Genomic DNA, 25230 nt, shown 5'->3' with positions numbered 1-25230 from the left:
CTACCCTGTCTTTACGCACCACGAAGCATTTTTATATGTATACAGAAATAACAACATAGAGAAATATCATAGTCATGAACATGTGACTGTGTGGGTGTGGATAAAAAGCAGAAGACAACAGAGCTGAGGGTTCCTTACACCTTAAAAATGCTGTTTGATCTCTAAAGAGCTTGAGAGCCAGGGAAAGCAATTTATTATTAATAATACTAAGAGCAAAAAAAAAAATAGACACATATTGTTGAGGAAAAAACAAAAACAGTAATTTTAGAGTAATTAGCCAAACTGGTTTATGAACTGTGATGGGGTATGTACAATGATATGAACTACCACTGCTCTGTGAATGAAGGCAAAGAAACAGACAATTTGCCCAGAATACAACACTTGCTAGCAATGAACTTGATCTGAAAGATTCCCACTGCTTGAATGAAATTCACTTAGTTGCAATTTTATACAAATCATTTACCATGAAATGGTTTATGAGCCCAGCATCCTAAGTTTACATATAGATTTTTCAAATCAATGGGGATCTGTTCAATCAGAATTGGAAAAACAAAAAAGGGAAAACATAGCTCACACGCATTAATAAAAGCAAAATGTAGTCCACTCAGCTCCAAGGTCCACATTAACCATGTTGACATTAAGGAATGACCCCCCAACACCCAATTTACCATCACTGTATGTCCTAGAAATAAATGTTAGTAACTCTTCCCTAATTAACTCTTACCCTAACCACAATCATCAGTCAATAGCAATAATTTAAGCCGAATGGAGAAATCCCCTTCAAGATTTACAATGTCACTATCTAAAACGTATGAAAATTAAAACATTGAATGAAATGACTCTACATAATATGCAATGTGTTATGAAGTATCTGTTTTTCCTTTTACTACCCACTTTCCTGCATGTATCACCACAGTCTACAAGCTTTGAATCTGCTTCCATCCCTTAGTGGATGGGGAAAGCCCACTTTCTGCACTTTCACAAATTGTGTTTTGTTTCCACTGTCCTCTAGACCACTCATCATTAAGTGAAACTTGGGGTACTTAAAAAATAAAGGAAAGAAAATAACATAGGATCTGTGCTGTAATTCCAATTGCTTACCAGCTAAATAATCTTAGTCCTTTAACTGCTAACAGTTTTCTCATCTGTAAACAGGTTATACCTAATATATAGGTTGCTCTTAGGTGTCTCCTGATTTTCTGCACTAGGCCACAGTCATTCTTTGATGAAAGGAGGTGCATGAGAATACATCTGCACAAGACTGCACAGAAGAATATAAAAATATTACCGTTCTATCAAAAAAAAATAGGAACTTAACAAGAGATACTGAGGAAGCCAAGTATCTTCCAAATTCTGCCTTGATCCGGGGACTGCTTGCCGTAATGATTACATATTATAAGTAAGGAAAGCAATGTGGGAGACACAAAGACAAAAAATGAATATCCACAATACAGACTTTTATAACATATGCAATAAAAATTATGTATTTCCTTTTAAAACTTAATTCCATAGAAAAACTCTAGCCTTCTAGATTCTTGGGAAAATTAAACCTTCTTTTCAGAATTCAACTCAACTCAACATTGAACATCTATCACGTATAAGCTATTCTATAAGGTAATGCTGAAGTCTGGGGGCATAAAAATAGTCCCAACACCCTCAACTAACTATGTAAAATAGAACAATGTTATTTCTACACCAGAAATATAAAAATATTACAAGACCAGAGTACAAACACCCATAATCCCGAACCTAACATTGAAGGTCAGCCTCCCTTCTGGCCAGACCCCACTAAAGACAAACACACACTCCAGCCACCTCAAACCACTCATACCAAACAAATTATGCATTTCAAGTGTCTAAGCTTTTGCTTGTGCTATTCCTACAGGCTAGAGTTCCTTTACCTGTGTCCCACTCAAGTTATTCATCCATCCTTCAAGACCCAATTTCATTCCTTTTCTCTCACAAAGCCTTTCACAAGCCCAATCATCAATAAGGGGTTGAGGGCAAGGGGAGGAGAAGGAAGAAAAAAAAAACAGAGAATATAGAATTAGATGAAAAACAATGCACTACCAGAGAAGCTATAAGAAATAGGGGACCATGAGACTAAGGAGTTATCAGAACTTTCCAAAAAACCATCATGCCATGCTACATAGAAAATTAACAAGCCTAACAAGGTCCAATAGGAAGAAGCCAAGAGGTGAGAAAAAGCCTGTCAAGATTACAGTGATTACAAGAAAAACAGCAGTGAAATTTGAGAAATGTGCCTAGGAATTAGAAAACTAAATAACTTTGAACCAGTGGTCTTTTCACCTATTATTCCAATAGGAAAAAGAAGCATGTGAAAAATTAAATTAACCACTATTTATGCAGATGACATCAAAGAATAGAATTCGATTTGTACAATTTTAAGACATTATAAAGATGAAGCACTTAACTCTAGTAGGGAGAACATAAGTAAACCTGGAAGAATAACCATGGCCAGAAACTGGCCCATCTCATCCAAAGGGTTTTGAGCTGAAAATAGAAGGGCAGAAAGAAACAATGCGAACTGGTACCATACTGCATCCTCCATTCAACACTGACCATTTCCTGGGTGCCAAGTCCCCTTCTCACAATGGGAATACAGCAGCCAACAGAACAGAAAAAAAAAAAAAATCCCCGAGTTTATGGAACGTATAGAAGGAGAATGCCAGAAAAAATATGCAAATGGTTACAGATAATGATCCACTAAAGAAAAATACAGCCAAGCAAGAGTAAAGAAAATGACAAAGTAGAGGCAAAAGGCTATTGTAGAACTGAGGTGACAAGTCTAGCAGAGCTGAGGACAGCCAGATGGAGAGGAAGGCCCTGAGACAGGAAGGATCTCCCCTTGATTGAAGACTGTGAACTTGGCCAGAACATAATAAATGAGAAGCATGGTGGCGGGGAGAGGCGGGGAGCAGGGAAGTGAAGAAGGAAACAGCAGATTAAGGTAGAGAGGAAGTCTGCCTAAGTGTGACAGAAGCCACTGGAGGGGAGAGGACAAAGGGTTTGGGTTTACCTTTTGGAACACTCAGGCAGCTGTATGAAGAAAGGACTGTAGGTACCTAAGCACAAGATGGTGGTGACTTGGACGAGGATGGTGGCAGCAAAATGGGACATGTCAGATATGATATGTAAAGAAAAATCAGAGATAGTCCTAGGAGAAAAGTTTTTGGAAAAGAACCTTACATATCTGACCTCCAATGTCAATGTAATGTCAATGCAGCAGACTTCACAATTACACTTCTTCAAACCTGTCCTCCCCATTGGATGGTGAGCTCCAGGGCAGCAGCTCTATCAACATGCAGGTACTCCAAGAAGACTTTTTCAATAAATCTTTACACTTTTAACCCAAGAAAGTACAACTTAATAGATATCACCAAAATTTAGTGGAATGAGACTCCACATTGGCCTGTAAGCACAGAAGCCCTAACAGGTGAACAGGTGAAGAAATGTAGAACGAACCTCAAGATGTTTCAAATAAATGAGCATATTGAAACACTACAAGTTTTCTACAGGCTACTAGGCAATGCACCAAGAACACAGAGGTGAGACACTGCTTCTCCTGCCTCCCAGGGAAAAGGTTCAAGTCTAGTTGCATGCCCATGCCCCAAGAGGACTTGTGCAAAGAAGGCTGCTAAGCAGCTGCCCACAGCCCTCAAGCAACAGTAGAGAACCAGAACAATACAACACTGAGAAACATGGCAGTATCCCCATTTTCAAAAAGTGGGAAGAGAGAATGCCACACACTTTGTAACTGAGCATCACTTCAACTCTGGGTGGAGTTCTAGAACAGAAATTGCGGGCACTTAGAAAATAAAAAGGTGCAGGCACAGTGGTGCACACCTGTAATCCCAGCTACTCTTGAGGATGAGGCAGGAGGATCAAGTTTGAAGCCAGCCTGGACAACTTATAAAGAAAGAAAAAGACAACAAGTAAGAGCCAGCACGTGTACCTGAGCAAGCAGTTCCTGCTAACTTCACATTGTTTTTTCACAGTTAGGAGAGAAGGTTGGGAAACACATGATATAACTGAATTTTATTAAAATTTGTCAATACCACTTTTAATATCTCTGAGAATAAGATGGGAGGGATGGACTGAAATAAGGGTCAAGGATATATGAAAGTGTGAGAATGGTCTTGAGAAAAGAGCTGACCTACCAAAGAAAGTGACTACCTAAAAAAGAGGTATTGAAAAGAAATTAAAACTAGTTTCAGCAATGACTAAAATAAAATGACAAATAATGTTAAGGCCCAAGTATACTGACCACAGGAGTTCCCCAAGGAAACAGGCCAGCCAGACCTGTGAATATTAGGTGAATACTACAATCAGCAGGCCTTTGCCCCCAATAAATAAGAAGACATAATTGGCTCACAGACCCAATTATCAGAAAGAAAAGAAAGGAATAGTAAATATACTGGATAATGACTGTAGAACACAACTGGAATTCTAAAAGCTCTTCAAAGTCTAGAAAACTGGGCAAAATCAACAGTTCTAAATTTCGCAGGGAAAATTAAAGTTTTGAACTCAGGTTTTAATTTACTGATATTACGAGAAATACCAGCACAGAGGAAAATGTTGGCTTAGGGCCGGCTGTTAGTGAACAGCTAGCAATTGTAAGTGAAGTGACTGAACAGGCTAATTCAACCGCAGGCAACATTAAAATCTAGAAGCACGGACAGCTTACCTCTAATCAAGCACAGATTTGTGCATCACACTTTAAGAAGACTGTTAACTAGAATTCAAGCAGGTTAGAGACTTCAGTATACTTAAGGTAAACAATAACTAGCTGACTCTCCTCCCTTCTGAAACTCCACTAAAATGATAATAAAGGAATTTAAAATATTTGCCTTAGGAAGCTGCAGGAAAGAAAAAATTGACTTATTCCAAAATGCCAAATTCTGAGCCAACAGTGGGAAAATATGGGAAGAAACAAAGTTATGTCACACAATTCCCCCCAAACTCAGGAATTATGGGGACAGTATATCTCCAGAACTGGAGGTGACAAAGGGCTAAGAACAGAAGGACTCATTGAAAGGCTGCTTAAGGGCAGACAGACCCCTGAACAATTGGGAAATGAGCTGCCCCTCTTCTACCCAGAGAGCTGCACCATAGAGAGCGACCCCAAGGAAAACAAAAGGATTAAGTGGAAGTTTATGTGTTGACTGCTGAGACTAACCCCTATCACAACTTCTTGCCTTGTTTGGGTCCCAGAATTCTGGCAGCCAGCCGGGTGCAGTAGCCAACGCCTGTAACCCCAGTAGCTCTGGAGGCTGAAGCAGAAGGCTCACCAGTGAGTGGAAAGCCAGCCACAGCAAAAGGAAGGCATTAAGCAACTCAGTGAGACTCTGCCCCTAAATGAAAGTACAAAACAGGGCTGGGTATGTGACTCAGTGGTTGAGTGCCCCTGAGTTCAATCTCTGGTACTTTAAAAAAAAAAAAAAAAAAAAAAAAAAGAATTCTAGCAGCCAGACTAATATGTAGTAAGAGACCAGAAAAGACTTCTTTGGAGAACCTGGCCAGTCCAAGAGTAAAGTCCATATTTGTGACCTTAAACAATGATCCCAACACTCCAGTTTCCCAAGGAAACCCACCAGCAAGACCACCCCACTGTTAAACCTCACAGTCAACAATCTCATTCTCAAATAATACAATGCTTTCAAACAACCTTTGAGATTCCTGTCCTTAAATAATGAGCAGATAGCTAAGGATCACCAAACTCGTAAGGAATCCTTTAGTATGAATGGCAGAGACTAAAGAAGAAAAATGACTAGGGAGAAAAAGATGATACAAATGCAGACAGAAGTGAACTTAATTAAATACACACATCCACATAGAGATAAAAACACATGATGCAAAAACATACAAACAAAAGAATGCTGAAGAGAATGAAAAAATACCCTAGAAAATTAATAAATCATAGCAGAGATAAAAATGTACTAGAAATACTGAAAGATAAATTGAGAAATGGAGTAAAGCAAGGTATTCAAAATTAAAGAAAACCTAAGGAAGTTAAGGAACAGGAGGAACATATGGGAAGAAATCAGGAAGAGTTCAGGAAAAAATTTCCCAACTACAAAACATAAATCTCCAGAATTAAAGAGCCCACACAGTGTCCAGCATAATGGGTGAAAATAGATCCACATAAGGCACATCACTGAAAAATGTCAGAACGTGGGTTACAAAAAAGGTTCAGAGAGAACAAAACAAGTAGAATACAAAGAATCAAGAATCAGAATGCAAGACTTCAACAGCCACCCTAGAAGTTAAATGACAGTGAAATGACACACTTAAAATTCTGAGGGACAATAATTTCCAACCTAGAATTCTACATCTAGCCAAATGTTATATATGTATGAGATAAGAATAAAAACAGGTAAGAGGTCAAAAATTTTCCTGCAGGTACCCTTTTGAGGAAGCTACTGAAAGAGATACTCTGCCAAATGAAGGGAATATACCAAGAAAGAAAACACCGGGCAGAAATACTGCTGAAAGAAATCAAAGAAGGCTTACATAAATGGAGAAGCTTACATAAATGGAAAACTATACCACACTCCCACTGGAAGACTCATATTCTTTGACAATTCCTTCCTAGTTGATCCAAGCTTTCAATGCAAGTCAAATCAAAATCCCAGAAGGACATTTGTAATAGTTCTGATAATGATAAGCTGATTCTAAAATGTGTATGGAAAGTCAAAGGAACTAAAATAGCCAAAATAATTTTGAAAACGATAAAATTAAAAAAAAAAAACACGTTAAAGCACTCACCTGATTTCAATAATACCATAAAACTGCAATCATCAAGACCACCATGTAGCATTGGTGTTAAGACAAACAGATCACTGGAACAGGAAGTTCAGAAATAAACCCAAATATGTATGGCTGATACTTGAAAAAGTATTCAATGGAAAAAGTCTTTTTCAACAAAGCATACTGGAATAATTAGATATTCATAAGCAAAAAAATAATCTAACAAAAACAACTTACAGCTTGAACCTTATACAAAAATTAATTCAAATTAGACCATATACAAAAATTAACTCTACTCAACTATAGATGTAAGTGCAAAATGAAAATTAGAAAAATTTTGAAGACAACACAAGAGAAAATATTTGTGACCTTAAACAAAGCAAAGAGTTCTCAGCTATGACAACAAAAGCACATTAAAAAAAAAAAAGTGAAAAGGTGAACTTCATCAAAACTAAAAATGGGGACACTGTTAAAAGAAAAACAAGAAACATACTGAAAGAAATATGTACAAGTTGCACATCTGATAAGACTTGCATCTAGATAGTAAAGAATTCTCAAACTAAATAATAAGAAATTAAAATACCCTATTAAAATTGAGCAAATGATTTAAAAGATACCTCACCAAGTAAGATATGTGAATATCAAATAAGCACATAATATCACTGGTCACAGGAAAGTGCAAACAAAAATCACAATGAAATTCTACTATACAGGGCTGGGGACATAACTCAGTTGGTAGAGCACTTGTCTCGTATGCACCATGCCCTATGTTCAATCCCCAGCACCAAAAAAAAAAAAAAAAAAAAAAAAAGAAAGAAAGAAAGAAAGAAAAGCAAAAGGAAAAAGAAAGAAAGGAAAGACAAGAAATTCTACTATACACCTATGGCAGCACCAGAAAAAATAAACTGCTAATATAATACTAAGTGCTGAGAGGGACGTGAAACAACTCAATAGTCATATACTGCTCATGGGAATACAAAACAGTACAGCCACTTTGGAAACAGCTGGGTAGTCTTCTATAAACATTCACTTACTCTGTGCTGTAGTTGGATCATGAGTGATCCCAAAGGTCCATGTGATAAAGACTTATTCCCAAGCTTAGAGCTATTGGGAGGTGATGGAGCCTGCAAGGGGTGCCCAGTAGGAGATTTTAGGTCACTGGGGTGTGCCCTTGAAGAAGATATTGGGATCCTGGCTCCTTCCACTTTCTTTCTCTTGCATTTGCAGGCCATGAGGCAAGTGGTTTTGCCCTGCTTTATACTCCCACCATGATGTGCTTGCTACCTTGGCACAAAGCTGAGAGCAAAAATAGTCCTTTTTTGTCTAAGTTGATTTATCTCAGGTATTTGATATAGTAACAGAAAGCCAACACACCCTATGACCCAGCAACCCCACTCCTAGGTAATACCCAAGAGAAGTGAAAATTTATGTTCATATAAAAACTTGCATGTAAGTTATATAGCAGCTTTATTACTAATCACCATGAACTGGAAACTGGTAAAGAGATGAATTGTAGTATATTCACACAATAGAACGTTACCAGGCAATAAGAACCAACTACTGATACATGCAACAACACGGATGAAACCTTAATGCATTATACAGAAGGAAAGAAGGCAAAATCAAAAGGCTGTTGATACAGTATGATTCCATTTAAATGACCTGGAAAAGGCAAAACTACAGGGACAGAAATAGATCAGTGGTTGCCAGTGGGTGGGAAGGGATCTGATTACAAAAGGGCCCTTGGGGGAATTTTTAGATTTGATAGAACTGGTCTACATTTTGATGGTGGTAGAGATTCCAAAACTCTATGCATCTGTCAAAGCTCACAGAACTGAACAACAGAAAACTTCTACTGTATATAAGTTAAACAATTTTTTTAAAAGTACAAAATAATTGATACAAGAAAGACTAAAGGAATCCCAGATATGATGTGAAGGGATATCTTAAATTAACAGCTTCAATTCATATAAGTAGGCAAGAGTTTAGAAGTCAACTAATCAAGAGTACATAGAAAGTTAGGTAAAAGAGAAGAACAAGACAACTGTTGTCTCCAAAGGCAACAAATAACAAAATGCTACATGACTCAGCTGTGAGAGCATTTATTAGTCATAATGTAAAGACTGAAAACTGATCCAGTCACGACATACCTACAGTGGAAGAATAAAAGCAACCCTCTATAAGTGTGTGCGTGGGGTAGAGGAAGAGCATGGTGTTGCAAGAGAGCTTGATCTTTATCTTCCAGAGAGGAGGCTAAAATTAATCTCAAAAACTGAAAAATGAGAAAGCAGCCATATAAGCATGATAAAGAGGAGAAAAGCAAAAAAAACCACCACCACCACAACAACAACAACTCTTAGATTTAAAACTGATGGCCTCTGGGCAATAGAAAATGAGGGGGTATCAATTTTGTTGTTTTAAATAACAAGCACAAAGAAATGTTTAAAGCTCTTTAAAATATATGCATGCATAGCTTTAATGAAAAGTAAATAAACATCAATGCATAAAGAATTTAAAAATCGAAGCATAGGAGGAGCGCAGAATAGCAAAGGACTAGCAGCATGATTTTAGAATGGTTGCATATACTGTTTTTAACTTTAAAACACACACACACACACACACACACACACACAACTTGGCACGTATTAAAGACTTGATGTCAGCTTTTCATTCTATTCTGGCTAATGGGTACAGAATCAGGACCAACATGAAGTTACATGGACACAGGGCTCAACATACAATAATAAATTTCTAACACCTGAGAATAGAATGAACTTTACCAGGCAGCAGCAGCTCTCTATAGCAGGAGTCATCTAAGCAGAGCCTGAATAAAACCCATTTAGTGGCCATGATATAAAACTCATGACTATCTTGGTTGGTTATTCTATAGACCTCTTATGTCTGTGCCAGTAGTACAGTTCTGTGGAAGGATTCTGTGTCAAAATGTCCTCTGAATTGGTACCATTCTAAAACAGGACTAGAAATGTTGGTGGGTAAAGCTGTTCAAGCATTCAGCACATTCGTGCTTCCTCTTCCATTTATCCCACCACCACCTCTTCTGAGCTTTCAGTTTTTCATTTCAAAAGTCTTAAATATATTTACATTTGATTACAAATCATCTAAAAATATTTTTGGAAGCAGATGAGGTATAAATATTTAAAGAGTAAATGAGAAAAGCATGAGTGGGAGAAAGCTGGATGAGAAACAAGGTGGCCTGATACACCATTATGAAATGAACTGAAGAACCGGGGGTTCTGAATCCACTCTGGACCCTGTTTGGTGGCTTTGGGCTATTAGATAGGGCTCTGTACCTAGTTATATATGAGACTTTAGGGCCATGACAAGAGCAGCTGGGTTTCCTAGTAGGTGACAGGGCAGACTAATGACTAGAATGGATAAGGCAGTAAAAGGGATTAGCCAAATAAAAGAAAAAATTTGATGTGTTCTAAGTTTCTAGAGCCTTGCTCTATCAAAGAACAAAAATCACATCTTAACTGTTAGTGATTTCAATATGGAGATTAAAATATTAAGCATAGTACTTATCATCTTGTCTACAGGACTGTCTGAAGAGTCACTGTGACTTGCCTATAGGCATCTGAAGCTTTTTTTTTTTTTTTTCTATTTAAGGACAGTATTTTCTCTTTCACTTTGTGTCACTAGACACAATAAATTTATCCTAAGTTTACTGAACTCCATTCTCCCCAGTTAAGCATCAACACAAATCATACTTCAAGAATAACATCCAGCTTTTTCAGGGACACTTTTGTAATTATGGCTCTTAGTTTTGAAAATTAGTTTGGAATCTACCTAGAAATTATCTGTACTTTACCTTGTAAACCAGAGTAACACTTGGCTATTTAAAAAGGATTCAGCTGGGCTCTGCACCCTAACAAAGCAGCAACTCTCCTCTGTAGTGTCTCCTTAATAGACTGCATGCTTTCAGAGCAGAAGTCTCATTCTTTGTTGAACCCAGTACGGAGCAGCCTGAGCAGAACAGAGCCAACACGTGTGGCCAGCTTGGAATTTTTAAAATTCTAATGACATTTTTTATTTCTTTTCCGCATCTTGTCCCTGCCCTGGAGATTCCTCTCTCCTGTGCTTATCAGCAGCAGGGCTGGTTTTGGCAAAGCTGCTGCTTCCACCCTCCAGGTGGCAATTTGAACAAAATTTGTAGGATCTGTGGCTCTCCTCACTCTGCTCCCGGGCAGGCAGTGAGCTGGACCAGAAGGGCTTTCATCATTTCTTCTGCACTGTGGGCCAGAAACAAGGATAGGTCTGGGCTGGGATAGGAGTGGACAGAAGGGAAGGAAACCTTCATTCTTGTAAATCTATTGACCTATGCAGTTGACCTGGCATACTTAAGTGTTGATGAGCCCGGAGGTATCTATTATGATGAGCTTTTTTCTTTTCTTTGACTGTGAGGTGCTCACAGAGACCTCATTATAACAGAAGAACACATGCTAGCAAGGTCAGGTTCAAAAGCCCACCAGAATTAACTTCAACGTTTTAAATAGTTAACTGTTTTCATTTTTAAGTTCATTTCTATTTCCCTCCACTGACAGGTTCTGTTTAACAGTATCACTAACTAAAATTTTAGTCTCCAAATACCCACCCCCATTCCTCCTCCACATTTGTTCAATAAACATTTATTGAGAACCTATTATTTGCTTGGGCACCAACCAAAAAAAAAAAAAGTCATGATTTGATCAGGGTTTCCCCAAGTATGTGCTTCCTAAGCACCAGGACTCCAAGATGGTTCTCCACAAAAGCGGTCTGATGTCAGAAAAGTTTGGGAAGTTCTTGCTCACTCCATACCACCTCCCTCACCATGCTCCCCGTTCAAAAAGTCATTGTGCATGTTAATGTAGTGAAGGGTCATTTCCTCCTCTTTACCTTCAGGAAATCACTTTAACTTGGTCCCATCTCTACATGACCATCTGTAGTATTAAGTGATAACTAACTGCCCCTAATGTCTCTGCAGCAGACCTGGAGGAAAGGAGGAAACCCCAAGTACAGAGGGCTGGTTCCCCTCTTGCTCTTGGCTTAGGTGGCCCCAGAGAAGTTCAGATCCTAAAGTTTCAAGTTTGAAGTTTCCTTCAGTAAACCACTCTTCCTTCTCTAATTTCCTTGGAGATCTCAAACTACTCATAGTACAAACAATAGTCCACAAGAAAGGCTTTTAATTTATAATATACTTGAGTGACTTGAAATCTATTTACACTATTTGGCCAGTATTTCAAAGAACACATTGAAGTTTGTGATATGTGTGGACTGAGTTTCAAATCTGTGGAGTGGCAAGTTACCTGATCCAACAACCTTCTTACTTTTGTGGCCAGGAGAATGGAATTCTGAAACAACATTTCAAGCAGTGATTTTCCAAGGGTGCTCTATAATATGCCAGTAGTTGAAAATACAATGAAAACAAAATTTAAGGAGGGATGAGTCCAAAGAAGGTCAGATAGTCCAAGTTAAAGTGATTTCCTGAAGGTAAAGACCTGTCACTACACTAACATGCACAATGACTTTTTGAACGGGGAGCATAGTGAGGGAGGTGGTATGGAGTGAGCAAGAACTTCCCAAACTTTTCTGACATCAGACCGCTTTTGTGGAGAACCATCTTGGAGTCCTGGTGCTTAGGAAGCACATACTTGGGGAAACCCTGATTAAGGTATTCTTGCAGAAGTAACATTTTATCATTAAATGGGGCAGAACGTGAAACACCTACCAAGAAGCAGCAGGTCCTAGAGACTGGCCCAGGAGACTCTCTATTCCTTTTGCTTGTAACTACCTCAAGAGAAACATGTATTTCCATTTGGTCTTGGTTTACGTTCTCAGATCAAACTAAACTATAAACTTTTAAAATGAAATATCTTATTAAAGTTTTACTTCCAAACCTTCATAACGGAAATATGCTTCAACCAGAAGGGTCCATTCCAAAATGTTTTCCTGAGGAAAATATACTTACTATGCTGGATTTTAAAACTTAATGTCTTCAAGCCGTTTTCTAATACTTGATGCTTTTAGAATTGTAAAAATATAGAATCACATGCAAAACAGATCTGGAAGAACTTCTGGGCCTTGCAAGCAAGGATAACACTCTTATAAATATTCTGAGTTTTTAAAGTGCAGTTAAAACCAAACAAAACAATTCCATCTCTTGCCCTAGTGGTGAGAATCTCTGCCTTTGTAATTTGATCTTAATGTGCATCTAATAATCTGTGCTAATAAATCAACTTCACTGTGGCCATTTCTTCACCCTTTCCTTTCTTACAGCTCTCCAGAGCCTTGTTGAAACTCAATATTTAATAACATGAGCATCAATTACATTAACACTTTCAGAGGCCAGGTTTTGATAAAGGCTGAAACATATAAATATATACTCTACACTGAAAACTATATTCTCAAGAATCAGTTGAGTCATACACCAGGCAGGATGGCTCATGCCTGTAATCCCAGCAGCTTGGGAGGCTGAGGCAGGAGGATCATGAGTTCAAAACCAGCCTCAGCAACTTAGTGAGGCCCTGTCCCAAAATGAAAAATATAAAAAGGGCTAGAGATGTGGCTCAGTGTTAAAGCACCCCTGAGTTCAATCCTGGTACCAAAAACAAAACAAAACAAAACAAAACAAAAAACCAAGAATCAGTGAGTCATGATAAACTTATGAAAGCTCTTAAAAGAAAATGACAGTCCCTTAGAGTCTCAAGTTCAATAAAAAACCATTTACATGGACTCTGCCCCCAAATAGTCATACCCTGACCACTAGTTTGAGGTGTGCTGATTTAAAAATCAACCTACATATAATTTAAAGAGAGAATAGATAGCACAATCTCTGAATTTAAGTGACAAAAGTGACAGAATTAAGGTACTTTCAAAATATCACTGACTTACTAGTTCTCATTAAGAAGGCCTACCCTACTGCAGCAGGAAATACCCACACTTCACTCGATCTGCTGATCTTGGACTAGCTACCTAACATTTTTGACCCTCAGTTCCATCTGAGGTACCCATCTCAGAGTTATGAGAATAAAATGGGAAGTGTATATAAGATATCTAGCCTAGAGCCCTTCAAACAATAAGTCCCCAGTATGACTGGCCATCCATGTTCCCTGTGCTTATCCACTAGCGATCTACCAGCTCTGGTATTCAGGGCCCTTTCCTGCCTCTTGGGTATTGCTCATCCTTAAAGCATCACCTCCATACTTATGACTTAAAAGGATTTTCTAAAATCCTGTTGTGGGTCTTCAATTGACTACGAGAAATACGAGCTGAAGGCATTAACAACAGTATCACCTCAATCCAGTCCATAAGAAATGGAATTCACCTTCCCCTCCCCACATACTATCATTCCTCCAACCCCAGGTCTCAACTTCCACTTTCATCACTTACAATTCCCTTCTCCCTTTATATGGCATTCTAAACCTCTATCCTAACACGCTCCTTTATCCCTCACATCCAGAAGTCAGGAAAGTCCATAACATCTGTTTCCCATTTATACTGTTTGGTCTGAGTCATCGGACAGCTTCCTGTGTGGCCTCTGCTTTCCATCTCTCCCACTTCGGGCACAAGCATACTCCTAGACTTCGTTAAACCACTCTGGAAAAACCCTCCATGGCTACCCATTTCCCTTCCCCTTCAAATACCAATGCCTTTCCTACAGGTAACATCTCCTCTCTCTTCTCGGGTCAGGTGTCCTTTCCACACTACAACATAGTAAATTCCACACAGCATCTGACTGTGTGTCTCTTGCCTTGGGTCCAGCTGGCCTTTCCACTGGAACGTTCTTTCTCCCTTTCTATTAAAATCTGTCCATCTTCCTCATTTTCCAAGCCCAGTCTTCCAGGCCAGATGAAGAGTACTTTCAGGAAGCCTACTCTCTGACTCTCCATCCTTCCTTGATTTCCCCATTCCCTGAGCTCCCCACCACTCCACCTGGCCTCTCCTTTTTACTGTTGTTGGTTTCATTCTCAGCACTCATCTCCCTGACATGTTAACATTTCTGAAAGTCAAGGTCTCTATTCCAAAACTCAAACAAGATTTTTTTTTAAGGAAAGGATTAGTGGATATCAGAACATTTAAGAGATTTTTGTTTACATAAATATGGTAATTTCTAAGGTATTTTCATGGTTTGAATAGTTCGTGACAAGTCTATGAGACAGGTTTTACTGTTTCTATTATTTTCCACCTGGTAAAACTGGGGCATTAAAGAATAGTCCAGCTGAGGGCAGAGTCAAGATTCAAATGTCTATTATCTAGCTAGAGCTCATACTCCTGCTAGTGTACAACAGTGTTCAGTCCTCTAGATCTGAATATTCTTTGAGAGAAGTGGGGAAGGGCTTTCCTATGCAGAAGGCAAAAAGGTACTTACTCACTAAAGGATCATCTAGTTGGGGATGAGGATATGTAATAGATTACATTTTAATAAATTTTGCATTAAAAAACAAAGTTTGACAACAGAAATGTAATGTTTAATACTGAGCTCTTTTGCTATTATAAATATGCTTCAATAGAAAGACTCCTGCATATTTCTTTGCTTTTGAATTACTAAACAAAGGATGTCAACTTTTTAAAATGTCTTTTAATGTATGTTGTCAAGCAGTATCCCAGGAGGGTCATTCCAATTTACTCAGCAATCAAAAAAGTATACTTGCGTCAAAAACCACACAGGCAATTAATATTTTTTGTTAACTTTTACCAAAGTTTCAAGTGTAAAACGGTGCCTGTATGATTTAATCTGAGTAGCAAGATTGAACATATTTACATATTAGTTCATTATTTCCCTGTCTCTTATTATCTATTTATTGCAGAGATGAATCTGGCGTGCTGAAAAGCTCTTCTTTTTTTTTTTTTTTTTAATATCAGAGAAGCCCAAATAATAATGGGAATTTTCAGGGTTTTTTTAATGGCTTATAAGAAAAAAATGAAATTAAGCAGGTAAATAAAAAAGAAAATAGAGGCACTCATTTTTTACCTCTTTACTATATTTGAATATATTCTACTCTGTATTATAGTTCGTTAAGTGTCTCAAATGGTAGTGGGAAGAAAGGAAAATGAAATTTTTAGGGAAAGGGGAAAAAATGAATACCAAATGGATAAATGCAGACAAAAGTGAGGATTTAGAAAAACTGAGAGAAGAGGTTCAAACCTCTAAGGCTTCCTTAGGGACCACTGCTTGCAGGAATACCAACTAGCTTTGTCACCTTACTCCAGCCTCAGCAGCTCTTCTTCACATGGAACTATCCTTGGGTCAGATGGGGAAAGGCAGTGAGAGCGAGCAAAGGAGAAAGTCAGGGTTTTCCACAATGGCTAGAACCCTGTCGGGGCAGAGTAAGATTACTGTGACTGCTTTACCCAGCTGCTCTTTCCCACACGACCCCACTTCCCCCAGCCACACACACCTCTGCCTTGCTGGCTAAGTCCTACTTTTTTTTGTGATGTTATTTCACCCACCCCACCTACCCCACTAGACTCAGGGAAATCCTGGTGGGTCTGAACTAATTATTGGGTCCTTTGCCTCTCCCTTGCTAGACACTGTTTAGAAATAAATATGCAGCATTCCCTATTTCCTATTAAAGGAAAATCAGTGGAGATTGTTGGCTCAGCAAAAGCCATAGACATCTCTGGATCAGAGGAAGTTACCTTCCTTAAAATGACAGAAGAGGGCTGGGGTAGCGCTTGCCTCACACACGTGGGACACTGGGTTCACTCCTCAGCACCACGTAAAAATAAATAATATATCTTCCTTAATATTTCCATTGTTCGGATTTAAGGGTGTTTTGTTGTAGTTGTTTATTTCTTACAGCTGGAAAATCCTAAGTGGTTTATAATGACAAATCTTAAAAGATCCTGATCATATTATCACAATGCTACCAGATATATTTACTGCTATTTAAGTATCTTGAAGTAATCATCTCTTTTCCATTTTTCCATCTTCTGTTTTCCTTACTTGACATTATACAAATGTATCCAGAAATAAAACACTTCTGTTTAATAATTTTCAACATATCTGGTAACCCTAAAAATTGAAATAAAAATCACTCTTTAGAGTGTCTCTAAATGTCTAAATAGTGGTTGTGGGATGTTATAGAAAGCACCTATGAGGAAGTAATGTTATTTTCACACATGCACACACACAAAAATTTCAAGTTTATCAAATAAATGTTTGTTAATAAATAAGTCCTCTTATACAACTATTACTATATTGTGATGTTAGAAAGGAGTCCAGCAAAGGGGGAAAATGGACACTCCTCTGTTGAGTATATTAAAACACTGAAAAATGCAAATATCTTTTTAAAAAGATACTGAATTTGATATAAAACATAAATACAAATTTGGAACATTATGCTATGTCATGTTCCAAATAAATGAGAAAACAAATATTAAAAGGAAAGAAATATTACTATATTAAAAACTTTATTCAGACTTAGCCACAAGCCAAGTCAGAATACTGCTGACATTTTTATTGACTATCTTCTTCTAAAGAATCAATCTTTTCAAAAAGACTTCTGCATCAAGATCTTAAAGTACCAGAGTTGCTAAGGTAGAAATCTGTCGATGGTAGGAAAAGGAATATTTGTCAATTTGTACAAACATTTCATGAATACCTACCATGTGCCAGTACAGCTAAATACATAGAATAACAGTAATAAACAAAGTAGATAAGGTTGCCTCTTCATCAATCCAACCCAGAACAATGGTCAGCAAACATTTTCTGTAAAGAGTCACAAAGTAAATATTTAACATTTGCAGGCCATGAGGTCTCTGTCTTAACTACTCAACTCTGCCAGTGCAGTATGAAAGTAGCTATAGACAATAAGTAAATGAATTCCTAGGGCTGTGTCCCAATAACACTTTCCTTATGGACAATGACATTCAAATTTCATATAATTTTCATTAATAACTTTCTGATTTATTTCAACTATTTAATGATACAAATACCATTCTTAGCTTGTCTTACAAAAACAGGTGAGCAAGTCAGATTTAGTTCATGGGCTAGTTTGCCAACTGCTGGTGTAGACATTGAGAGTAACTGCATAGTTACTTACGTATTGCTTTAAGTGCTCAAAGGGGAAACAAATAAAGGTCTGGGGAGTTTAATGAAGAAACATGGCCTGGTTTGAAGAATCAGAAAAGCATTCTCTAAAGAAGTGAACTTGAGGCTGAAACTCAAGGTAACCAGACAAAGGCAGCCAGGGAGAGAAGCAAAGACCCTTTTGTAAAAGTGAACGCGCAAAAGCCCTACAGAGGAATGAACATGACTGGCAGGAAAACCAATGAGGCTGAATCAGGAAAAAAATTTAAAAAACAAAAGCCTCCAAATAAGATGAGGATGCCACAGAGAAGAGACCAGTCCACACAGGGTCATGCTGGCCTGGCTCAGGGATTCTGGTCTTTGTCCCAAGAGCAATCAGAGGCCAAACGGTTTTAAGTAGGAGAGGAACACAATCAGTCAGCTTTGGATTTTCAAAAATCATTAAGACTACAGTATAAGACGGGGGTGGAGGCACACCTGTGATCCCAGTGGCTGGGGAGGCTGAGGCAGGAGGAGCGTGAGTTCAACTACTCAACTTTGCCAGTGTAGTATGAAACTTAGTGAGGCCCTAAGAAACTCAATGAGAACCTGTCTCTAAATAAAATACAAAAAAAGGGGATTGGGATGTGGCTCAGTGGTAAAGCATCCCTGGTACCAAAAAAAAAAAAAAAAAAAAAAAAAAAGTCTACAGTACAGAAAAAGTTCAGAAGACAGTATGAATGAATATAGGGAAACCTGTAACCAAGGTCCTGACTGGAGGAGACACAGGCTTCAAGAGAGGTGTTAGCAGTGGAGTTGAAAGGTAAGTGAGACAAGATGTGGTGACTACAATGGAAAAGTGGAAGGTGGTCTCCCTCTATGACTCAGGTTTCCAGTTTCCACAATCAAGACATGGGTCTCATTCAGTGACTAAGACATAAGGAAAAAGACATGCAAGTGAGGAACAGATTCACAAGTGTTGAGTCCAGTTTTGGTTTTAGACATGCTGAATTGAGACACCTATACAATGTTCTGGTGTCAATCAATTGCTTAAGACAATTAGATGCCAAGAAAAGGTTTGTTTCAATTCCGTAGTTCAGCTTGGGAATTAACAGCATACAGGTTGTAACTGAGAACTGAAATCACTGGAAGAGATGAAATCACCTAGGGAAAGGTAAAGAACAGTGTGGTTCCTTGGTGGCATGTAAGAATTACCAGTGGAACTTCAAGTGATTGTAATATGTAGCAAAGTTTGGGAAGGTAAAGAACTAAAACATTAAGAATTAACAGTAAACTGTGCATGGTAGCACACACTTCCCAGTGGCTTGGGAGGCTGAGGCTAGAGGATCTCAAAGCCAGCCTCAGCAAAAGCGAGGAGGCACTAAGCAACTCAGTGAGACCCTGTCTCTAAAAAAATACAAAACAGGGCTGGGGATGTGGCTCAGTGGTTGAGTGCCCCTGATTTAATCCCTGGTATGCCCCCTCCAAAAAATAATGGAAAAATACATTAATTAATTAATTAATTAATTAATTAATAGGCCGAGATGTAGCTCAGCAAGCACTCAGGGGTTCAATCCTTAGTACCAAAAACAAATATTAAGAGCAAGAGATTATGAGACTAAGTAGGTTCTGGTCCCAGCTACTTTATAGTACCTTTCTTTACTTCACATTTTTAAAGTCCAGTTTAAATATACAGAAAAGTGAGAAGGTAAGACCAGTTCATCTCTAGTTCTCCCAGAGTCCCTAAAACCCAACCAGAACTTATAAAGTTAAAGTATTTCATTCTTTGTTGGTAGTTGGGGGACAAAGGCTGCATAGAAAAACAGCTATTAAACAATAACCAGTATCAGAATATATTTTTAAACATATTTATCTTCCCAGATCTATAGCATTTTTAAAAAAATATTTTATTTTTTAGTTGTGGTTAAGACACAATACCTTTTACTTATTTATTTTTATGTGGTGCTGAGGATAGAACCCAGGGCCCCGCATGTGCTAGGTGAGCACTCTACTGCTGAGCCACAACCCCAGCCCAATCTACAGCATTTTTATATGATAGAGTTGTTAACACATCTAGAGGTATCCCATAAAATTTGGTAAGCATGGAAACATTCTAACTGTACTAACTTTGCTATATTATACAATGTTACTCTTCAGGTGGTACCTGCAGGAAGTTCAAAATAGTGGCATAAAATTTAACTTGGAAACTCTTTAATCCAAAATTGACCTTCTCTAAAAATGAAAAAAAAAGTGGGGGTGAGCTGCGATTTATGTATGTGAACATAAATGAAGAAGCACACAATCCATATTCAGAAGATAAGCTATCTATCACTTAGTAGCTCTGCAACTTGATCCATGTTTCCTGATCTCCAAGTCTCAATTTCTTGATCTGTAAAATGGAAGTAAAATCAACCTGAGTTACTGCAGAGATTAAAACATGGAAATGGATATGAAAAAAACAGGCACATAACAATTATTATGATCCTCTATGCTAACGGCACAGTATTCTTAAGGCAAAAAAAAAAAAAAAAACATCTTTATGCCATGACTTTCAACAAGATTTATTTTGCAGGTCATATTTTAATTGAACAACTTAGTCTCTGTTGGAAATTTCCACTATACTCTTCAAATTTTATTTTCTCCACCTGATTTCAAATTCTACAAAGCAGGTATAGACTATAAATTCTATCAGAATTATCTTAAGGCAGTTAAGGTACTCAAATACTAACCAGTATTTGTGAACTATTTCTGATTACTTTTCATTACTCTTAAACAAGATGTAAGAGCTAGAATAAGACAGTTAAACATACAGCCCTCAATTTAAGACCATGGGATAAGATAGTAGACAAAATTCTGCTAAAATCAGTCAGATAAGGAGCCATTTGTTCAGCCGGAAAGATTCTCCTCTATTCCATTCTTAATTTCTAAGGATAGAACTGAAGGACACAGAACTTCAGAATACTTGCGAAATCTCCTGGCCTCCAAAGCACTGCTGTGAGAAATAATGATCTAGCCATTAACGACAAAGACTTACGGCAATTTGCTAAGTAATCTTTCAAAAGCCTCCTTCATTTAAACTGGTTTGTCAATGGGAAAGAACATTTAATAAATCTGAAGATTTACAAGTGAACTTTGAAGTTTAACACTACAAGAATAGAAATTATGTCAGGTTATAATAGAAGAAACGAATTATGGAGAGATGGGAATAAATTTTAAGAGTCTTAGGGAGGATTAGGGCTGTAAAAAGAAACCCAAAACTATCTTACTTTTATGTTCTTTTCAAAGAGACTTAAGTAAAGACTAACATGTATCAGCTTGTTTTCAGTAATTACTAAACAACTTGTAATGGTCACTAATAAAAAAAGACAGACAGACAGACCTAATTAAGAGTCTATAAGAGCCCAGACTAAGACAGTTAAGATTCTTGGATGCCTGATATAGTACAAATTATTTTGCCAAGATTTTGCTCCTTCAGCAATGAAATACTAGTATAGAATGTGACACCTGGTAAATTTAAATCCTAAATCAGGATAATTCTTTGGATGGGAAATTAATATCCAGACCCTGGCAAGAAAATAATAATGAAAATAATAGCAAGACAAATTACAAGAGATAAAAGTTTGGGACACTATAAACTCTTATGAGTATCTTAAACATAGCAAGAGGCTATAAGGGAAAACACAATACATTTCAAAAGTGAATCCCTACTACAAAAAGACAATATATTTCAATTGATAAAGTCTACCTGGGCTTCAAAGTTGCTGACAATACCCCTGAGAAAAGCTATACTGGACTGCAGTTTACCTCAAAGAATAACATTTTGATGTACTAGGCAGGTTATCATTAGAGTTTGCAGACAAGATCTTATAAGATATTATAGCCATGGCTCCAATTGAAATATTGAGCAGGGAATCAAGAGAAAATCTGCTCAATTTTACAAGCTAATGATACCAATGACAGAATAGAAAGAAATGGGGAAAGGATGAAAGTTTTAATTTACACAGTTGAGGTTTGAGTTCAGAAGAGGATGGCTCGGTGGAATTAGTCAACCAGCCTATACAAGTGAAACATAGGTCAGGGCTGCATTCATAATCAATGTCAGTTACCAGCTAGATGATTCAAATTTGTGTGTATAGATTCCATTCAATGACTACTGCTGAGCAACTATTATGTACAAGGTACAGTGAAGCACTGCAGAAAACACAAAGATAAGGAAACAAAAGCAGCTGCTATTTTCAAGAAGCTTATAATCCAGTAGGAACAAACATATTCTGCCTGAAAGTACATTCCATGCCCCTAAGAGAGGCTGGATGATATGAAGGTTTACAGATAAAGAAGATTTAAAGTTGCACTCCCTATTTTGTTTCAACTACACATATAGATAGATAAAATACAATTCTAAATATGTGATGCTTCTCAAAGGAGCATTAAAATGCCAGCAGATTGGAAATACTTCACAAATGAAAAATGATGCCCAAAACCTCAAATACAAAAAAAAAAAAAAAAAAAAAAAAAGATGACCAGCTCTTTGGCACAAAACCTGCCTTCTCCATGCTCCACTGAACACTACAAGTCCCCAAAGCTGAACTCAAAGGTTGTGACAGTTGCTGATTGGCTATAGGAATCCACAGAAAAAAATACCCCCTTGGGTGCATGACATGCATCTTGTGTGTAGAACACGGCATGAAGGAAACAGTGGCTGTGAAGAGGAGGAAAAAAGCAAAATGATGCATTTGACAGCATTTTGAAAAGTATGATGTGGAGACAGACAAATGTAAGATCCACTACCTGAACAGAGCTAGTGCAGAATCCATCCCTCCCAAATTAAACTGTTCATGCACTGAACATACTATCCATAAACTATCAATACTTTCCTGTCTTAAAGGCATTTTATCACCAATAGAGAAAGTAAAGTAACCCAATTCTGAAAAGAAAGGCAATATATATATGAAAGACACCTCTTGGTGAAGGTTATATTTAAATAAATATTAAATGAACAGTACCCAACTAGAAGCCCTGTCCCAAAATATCCCTAAGCAGTTGAAAGATCTCTATAATTTTCCACCTATATTTGTTAATATGAAAACCCTGACCTATCCTAACACCACCACACATAGTTTTTCTTTGCTATTCTAACTGAATGGGAAGGTTTAACTAAACCCATCAGCATAACAACTGGACAAATAGGATGGATACCTAATAAAGCATAAAATGTTCTCCATGCATCTGCAATTCTAGGCATTTTCTCTAACAGATCTCAAGATTTGCAGATCAAGAATGCAGGTTATTTAAAACTGAGTTATATATAGTCATTTAGCAGCAGCAAAACACTTCTGGCATTATCACAGATGCTAGATCTCCGGAGGAATTTTTTTCCCCAAACTAGCATTTTGCTTTTCCAAGAACCAACAAGCCTTTATTTCTAAAAACAAGAGTCCGTTTCTCACCACCACCCCCCCCCCACGCAAATCACAGAGCACTGTTAAAATTCTACGCTAATGAAACTGTGGAGATTACATCCCAGGCGTTGTCAGAGCCTATTTTTCATACAACACCACCAGACAGTTTGATGCAGTATTCCTGATTGCTTTTTATCGTATTTGTAAATACACTCACTAATCCACTAAATTAGGTAATTTACAAACAGGTCCTCTCAGTTATTAGTGGCCAGCAGTCAAGTTCTATTACATTTGATCCTTAAACAGTTGTCTAAACATTTCCACCCAGGGTAAGAGCTTGGATTGGAAGGGAAGGAGGTTAGCGAAATTTGGATGGGGGCAGGGTACAGACTGGGAGAAATCTCTGCATCTCAGCGACAACATTCAGCCAGTGCCCACAGAAAAACTAAATTCGGCACCTCTTCCTCCTGTTACACTGGCAACAAAGAGGGAGTTTCCGTATTGCTCCCGTCACCCACCAGGTGCCCAATCTCCTTCCCAGCCCAGTCCCGGCGCTCCCGCAGGGGCCTCGGTGTGCAGAGAGGCCCGGGTGCCCGGGGTCAAGGCACTAAGGGGGGATGGGGTAGGAAGCGAGCGAGTGGGAGCTGGGAAAAGGGCCGTGGAAGGGCTCTGGGACCCGATGCAACACTTGAACCCGGCCGGGTGACGGCGGGCAAGAGAAAAGGGACAGATTATCTAATGGAGCAGAAACTGGAATTCGATATCAAGCAAAGAGGTGAAGAGCCCAAGCTGGGGGTACACCTTCTTGGAACCAGAAGATAGTCGGCGGATGGGAGGGAAACACTCCACCGAGGTGGGAACCGAGGAGCAAGGCCGGGAAAGGCATGCCACCTGGGGCAGACAGGAGGCGCCTGTGTAGCCTCTACCTGCAGGCGGGCGGGACGGGCCGCTCAGGTGTGACCGGGAGAAGGAGGCCAAGTCGGGAAGGGACCGGGGAGAGCTGAGGGCGCACCGGGGGCCGCGCAAAGGCGCCTGCGGGTCGGCAGCTACCGGAGCCAGCGTAGGGGCATCTGCGGGACGCGCGGGAGGGAGAGGAGCGGTAGGGGTCTTTGGAGTGCACGGTGGGTGAAGGGAGGCTGGGGAAGCGAGAAGCACCGGGAACGGGCACCCGCTGGCGGCGCGGCGCGGGGGAGGCATCCGGGCGGGCGGCCGGGAGGCGGGAGCCCCTCACCTGCGCGGCGGAGGAGGCGGAGCTGCAGCAGCCCATGGCGGGGCCGGAGGAGCCCGGAGGCGGCGCCGGGCGCGCAGCTACGCCCCGGAGCCCCTCGGCATGCGAGCCGGCGGGCGCCCAGGGAGGGCGCGGCCTGGCCCCGCACGACTTGGCGGCGACGGCGACGGCGGCGAGTACTCAGGAGGCAGCGCGGCTCGGGGCAGGCGCCGGCCACATCCCCCGGCGGCGGCGGCGGCGGCGGCTGCGCGGCTCCTGCTCTGCTCCTGCTGCTGCAGCTGCTCCCCAGCGGAAAGGGGCGGGCGGCGGCGGCGGCGGCGCCTCCCCCTGTCCCCCGCCTCCCACCACCCGCGCCCAGTCCCTCTCCCGCTCCCTCTCCCGGGCCGCCGCCTCCTCAGCGCCGCGCGCGTCTCCCATCAGACTCCCCGCCCCCAGTGCAGCGCGGCGTGGACTGCAGGGCGGCGGCAGCCAAAACGAGGCCGGGCCCTTGGGCGCGCGTTGGAGTTTGCGCGGCGCCGGGCCCGTTTCGCGGTGGCACCGAGGCAGAGCGCTGCTTCGGGGCGAGAGGGCATCTAGGGCTGAGGCGCCCGAGGACCGGGCTGGCTCACCGTCGAAATGGAACCGTGTTGCTTCCGGACCCGGGAGGCACGGAGGAGGTATAGGGGACTTCTCTCTTTACCCCTTGGACAGGCAGCCGTGTTCTCTGATGACTTTTCACCTCTTTGTCGTCTGCATTTTTAATTCAGAAGAAAGCGTACGTAATAAACCTTCCGTGGAGAAGGGATAGATGATAGAAGACCAAGACACACAATCATCTGTTACTA

At 39.7% G+C, this 25230-nt stretch overlaps 1 protein-coding gene across 3 annotated transcripts in view; it reads right to left on the bottom strand.

The window, feature by feature from the left end:
* Positions 1–24681, bottom strand: part of Slc44a1 (solute carrier family 44 member 1) — a 185560-nt gene extending 160879 nt beyond the window's left edge. For 2 of the 3 annotated variants that reach the window (XM_026415006.2, XM_026414997.2), the window contains exon 1: positions 24410–24681. In XM_026415006.2, coding sequence (XP_026270791.1) covers positions 24410–24445 — 36 coding nt within the window. In that variant the 5' untranslated portion in view covers positions 24446–24681. The remainder of the gene's footprint in view (positions 1–24409) is intronic. The other variant, XM_026415017.2, reaches the window with a different exon arrangement.
* Positions 24682–25230: the final 549 nt, after the last annotated feature.

Source organism: Urocitellus parryii, chromosome 4, assembly GCF_045843805.1.
Source record: "Urocitellus parryii isolate mUroPar1 chromosome 4, mUroPar1.hap1, whole genome shotgun sequence".
Classification (NCBI taxonomy): domain Eukaryota; kingdom Metazoa; phylum Chordata; class Mammalia; order Rodentia; family Sciuridae; genus Urocitellus; species Urocitellus parryii.
Note: the sequence above shows the minus strand (reverse complement) of the source record. Positions and strands in the feature narration are given on the sequence as shown.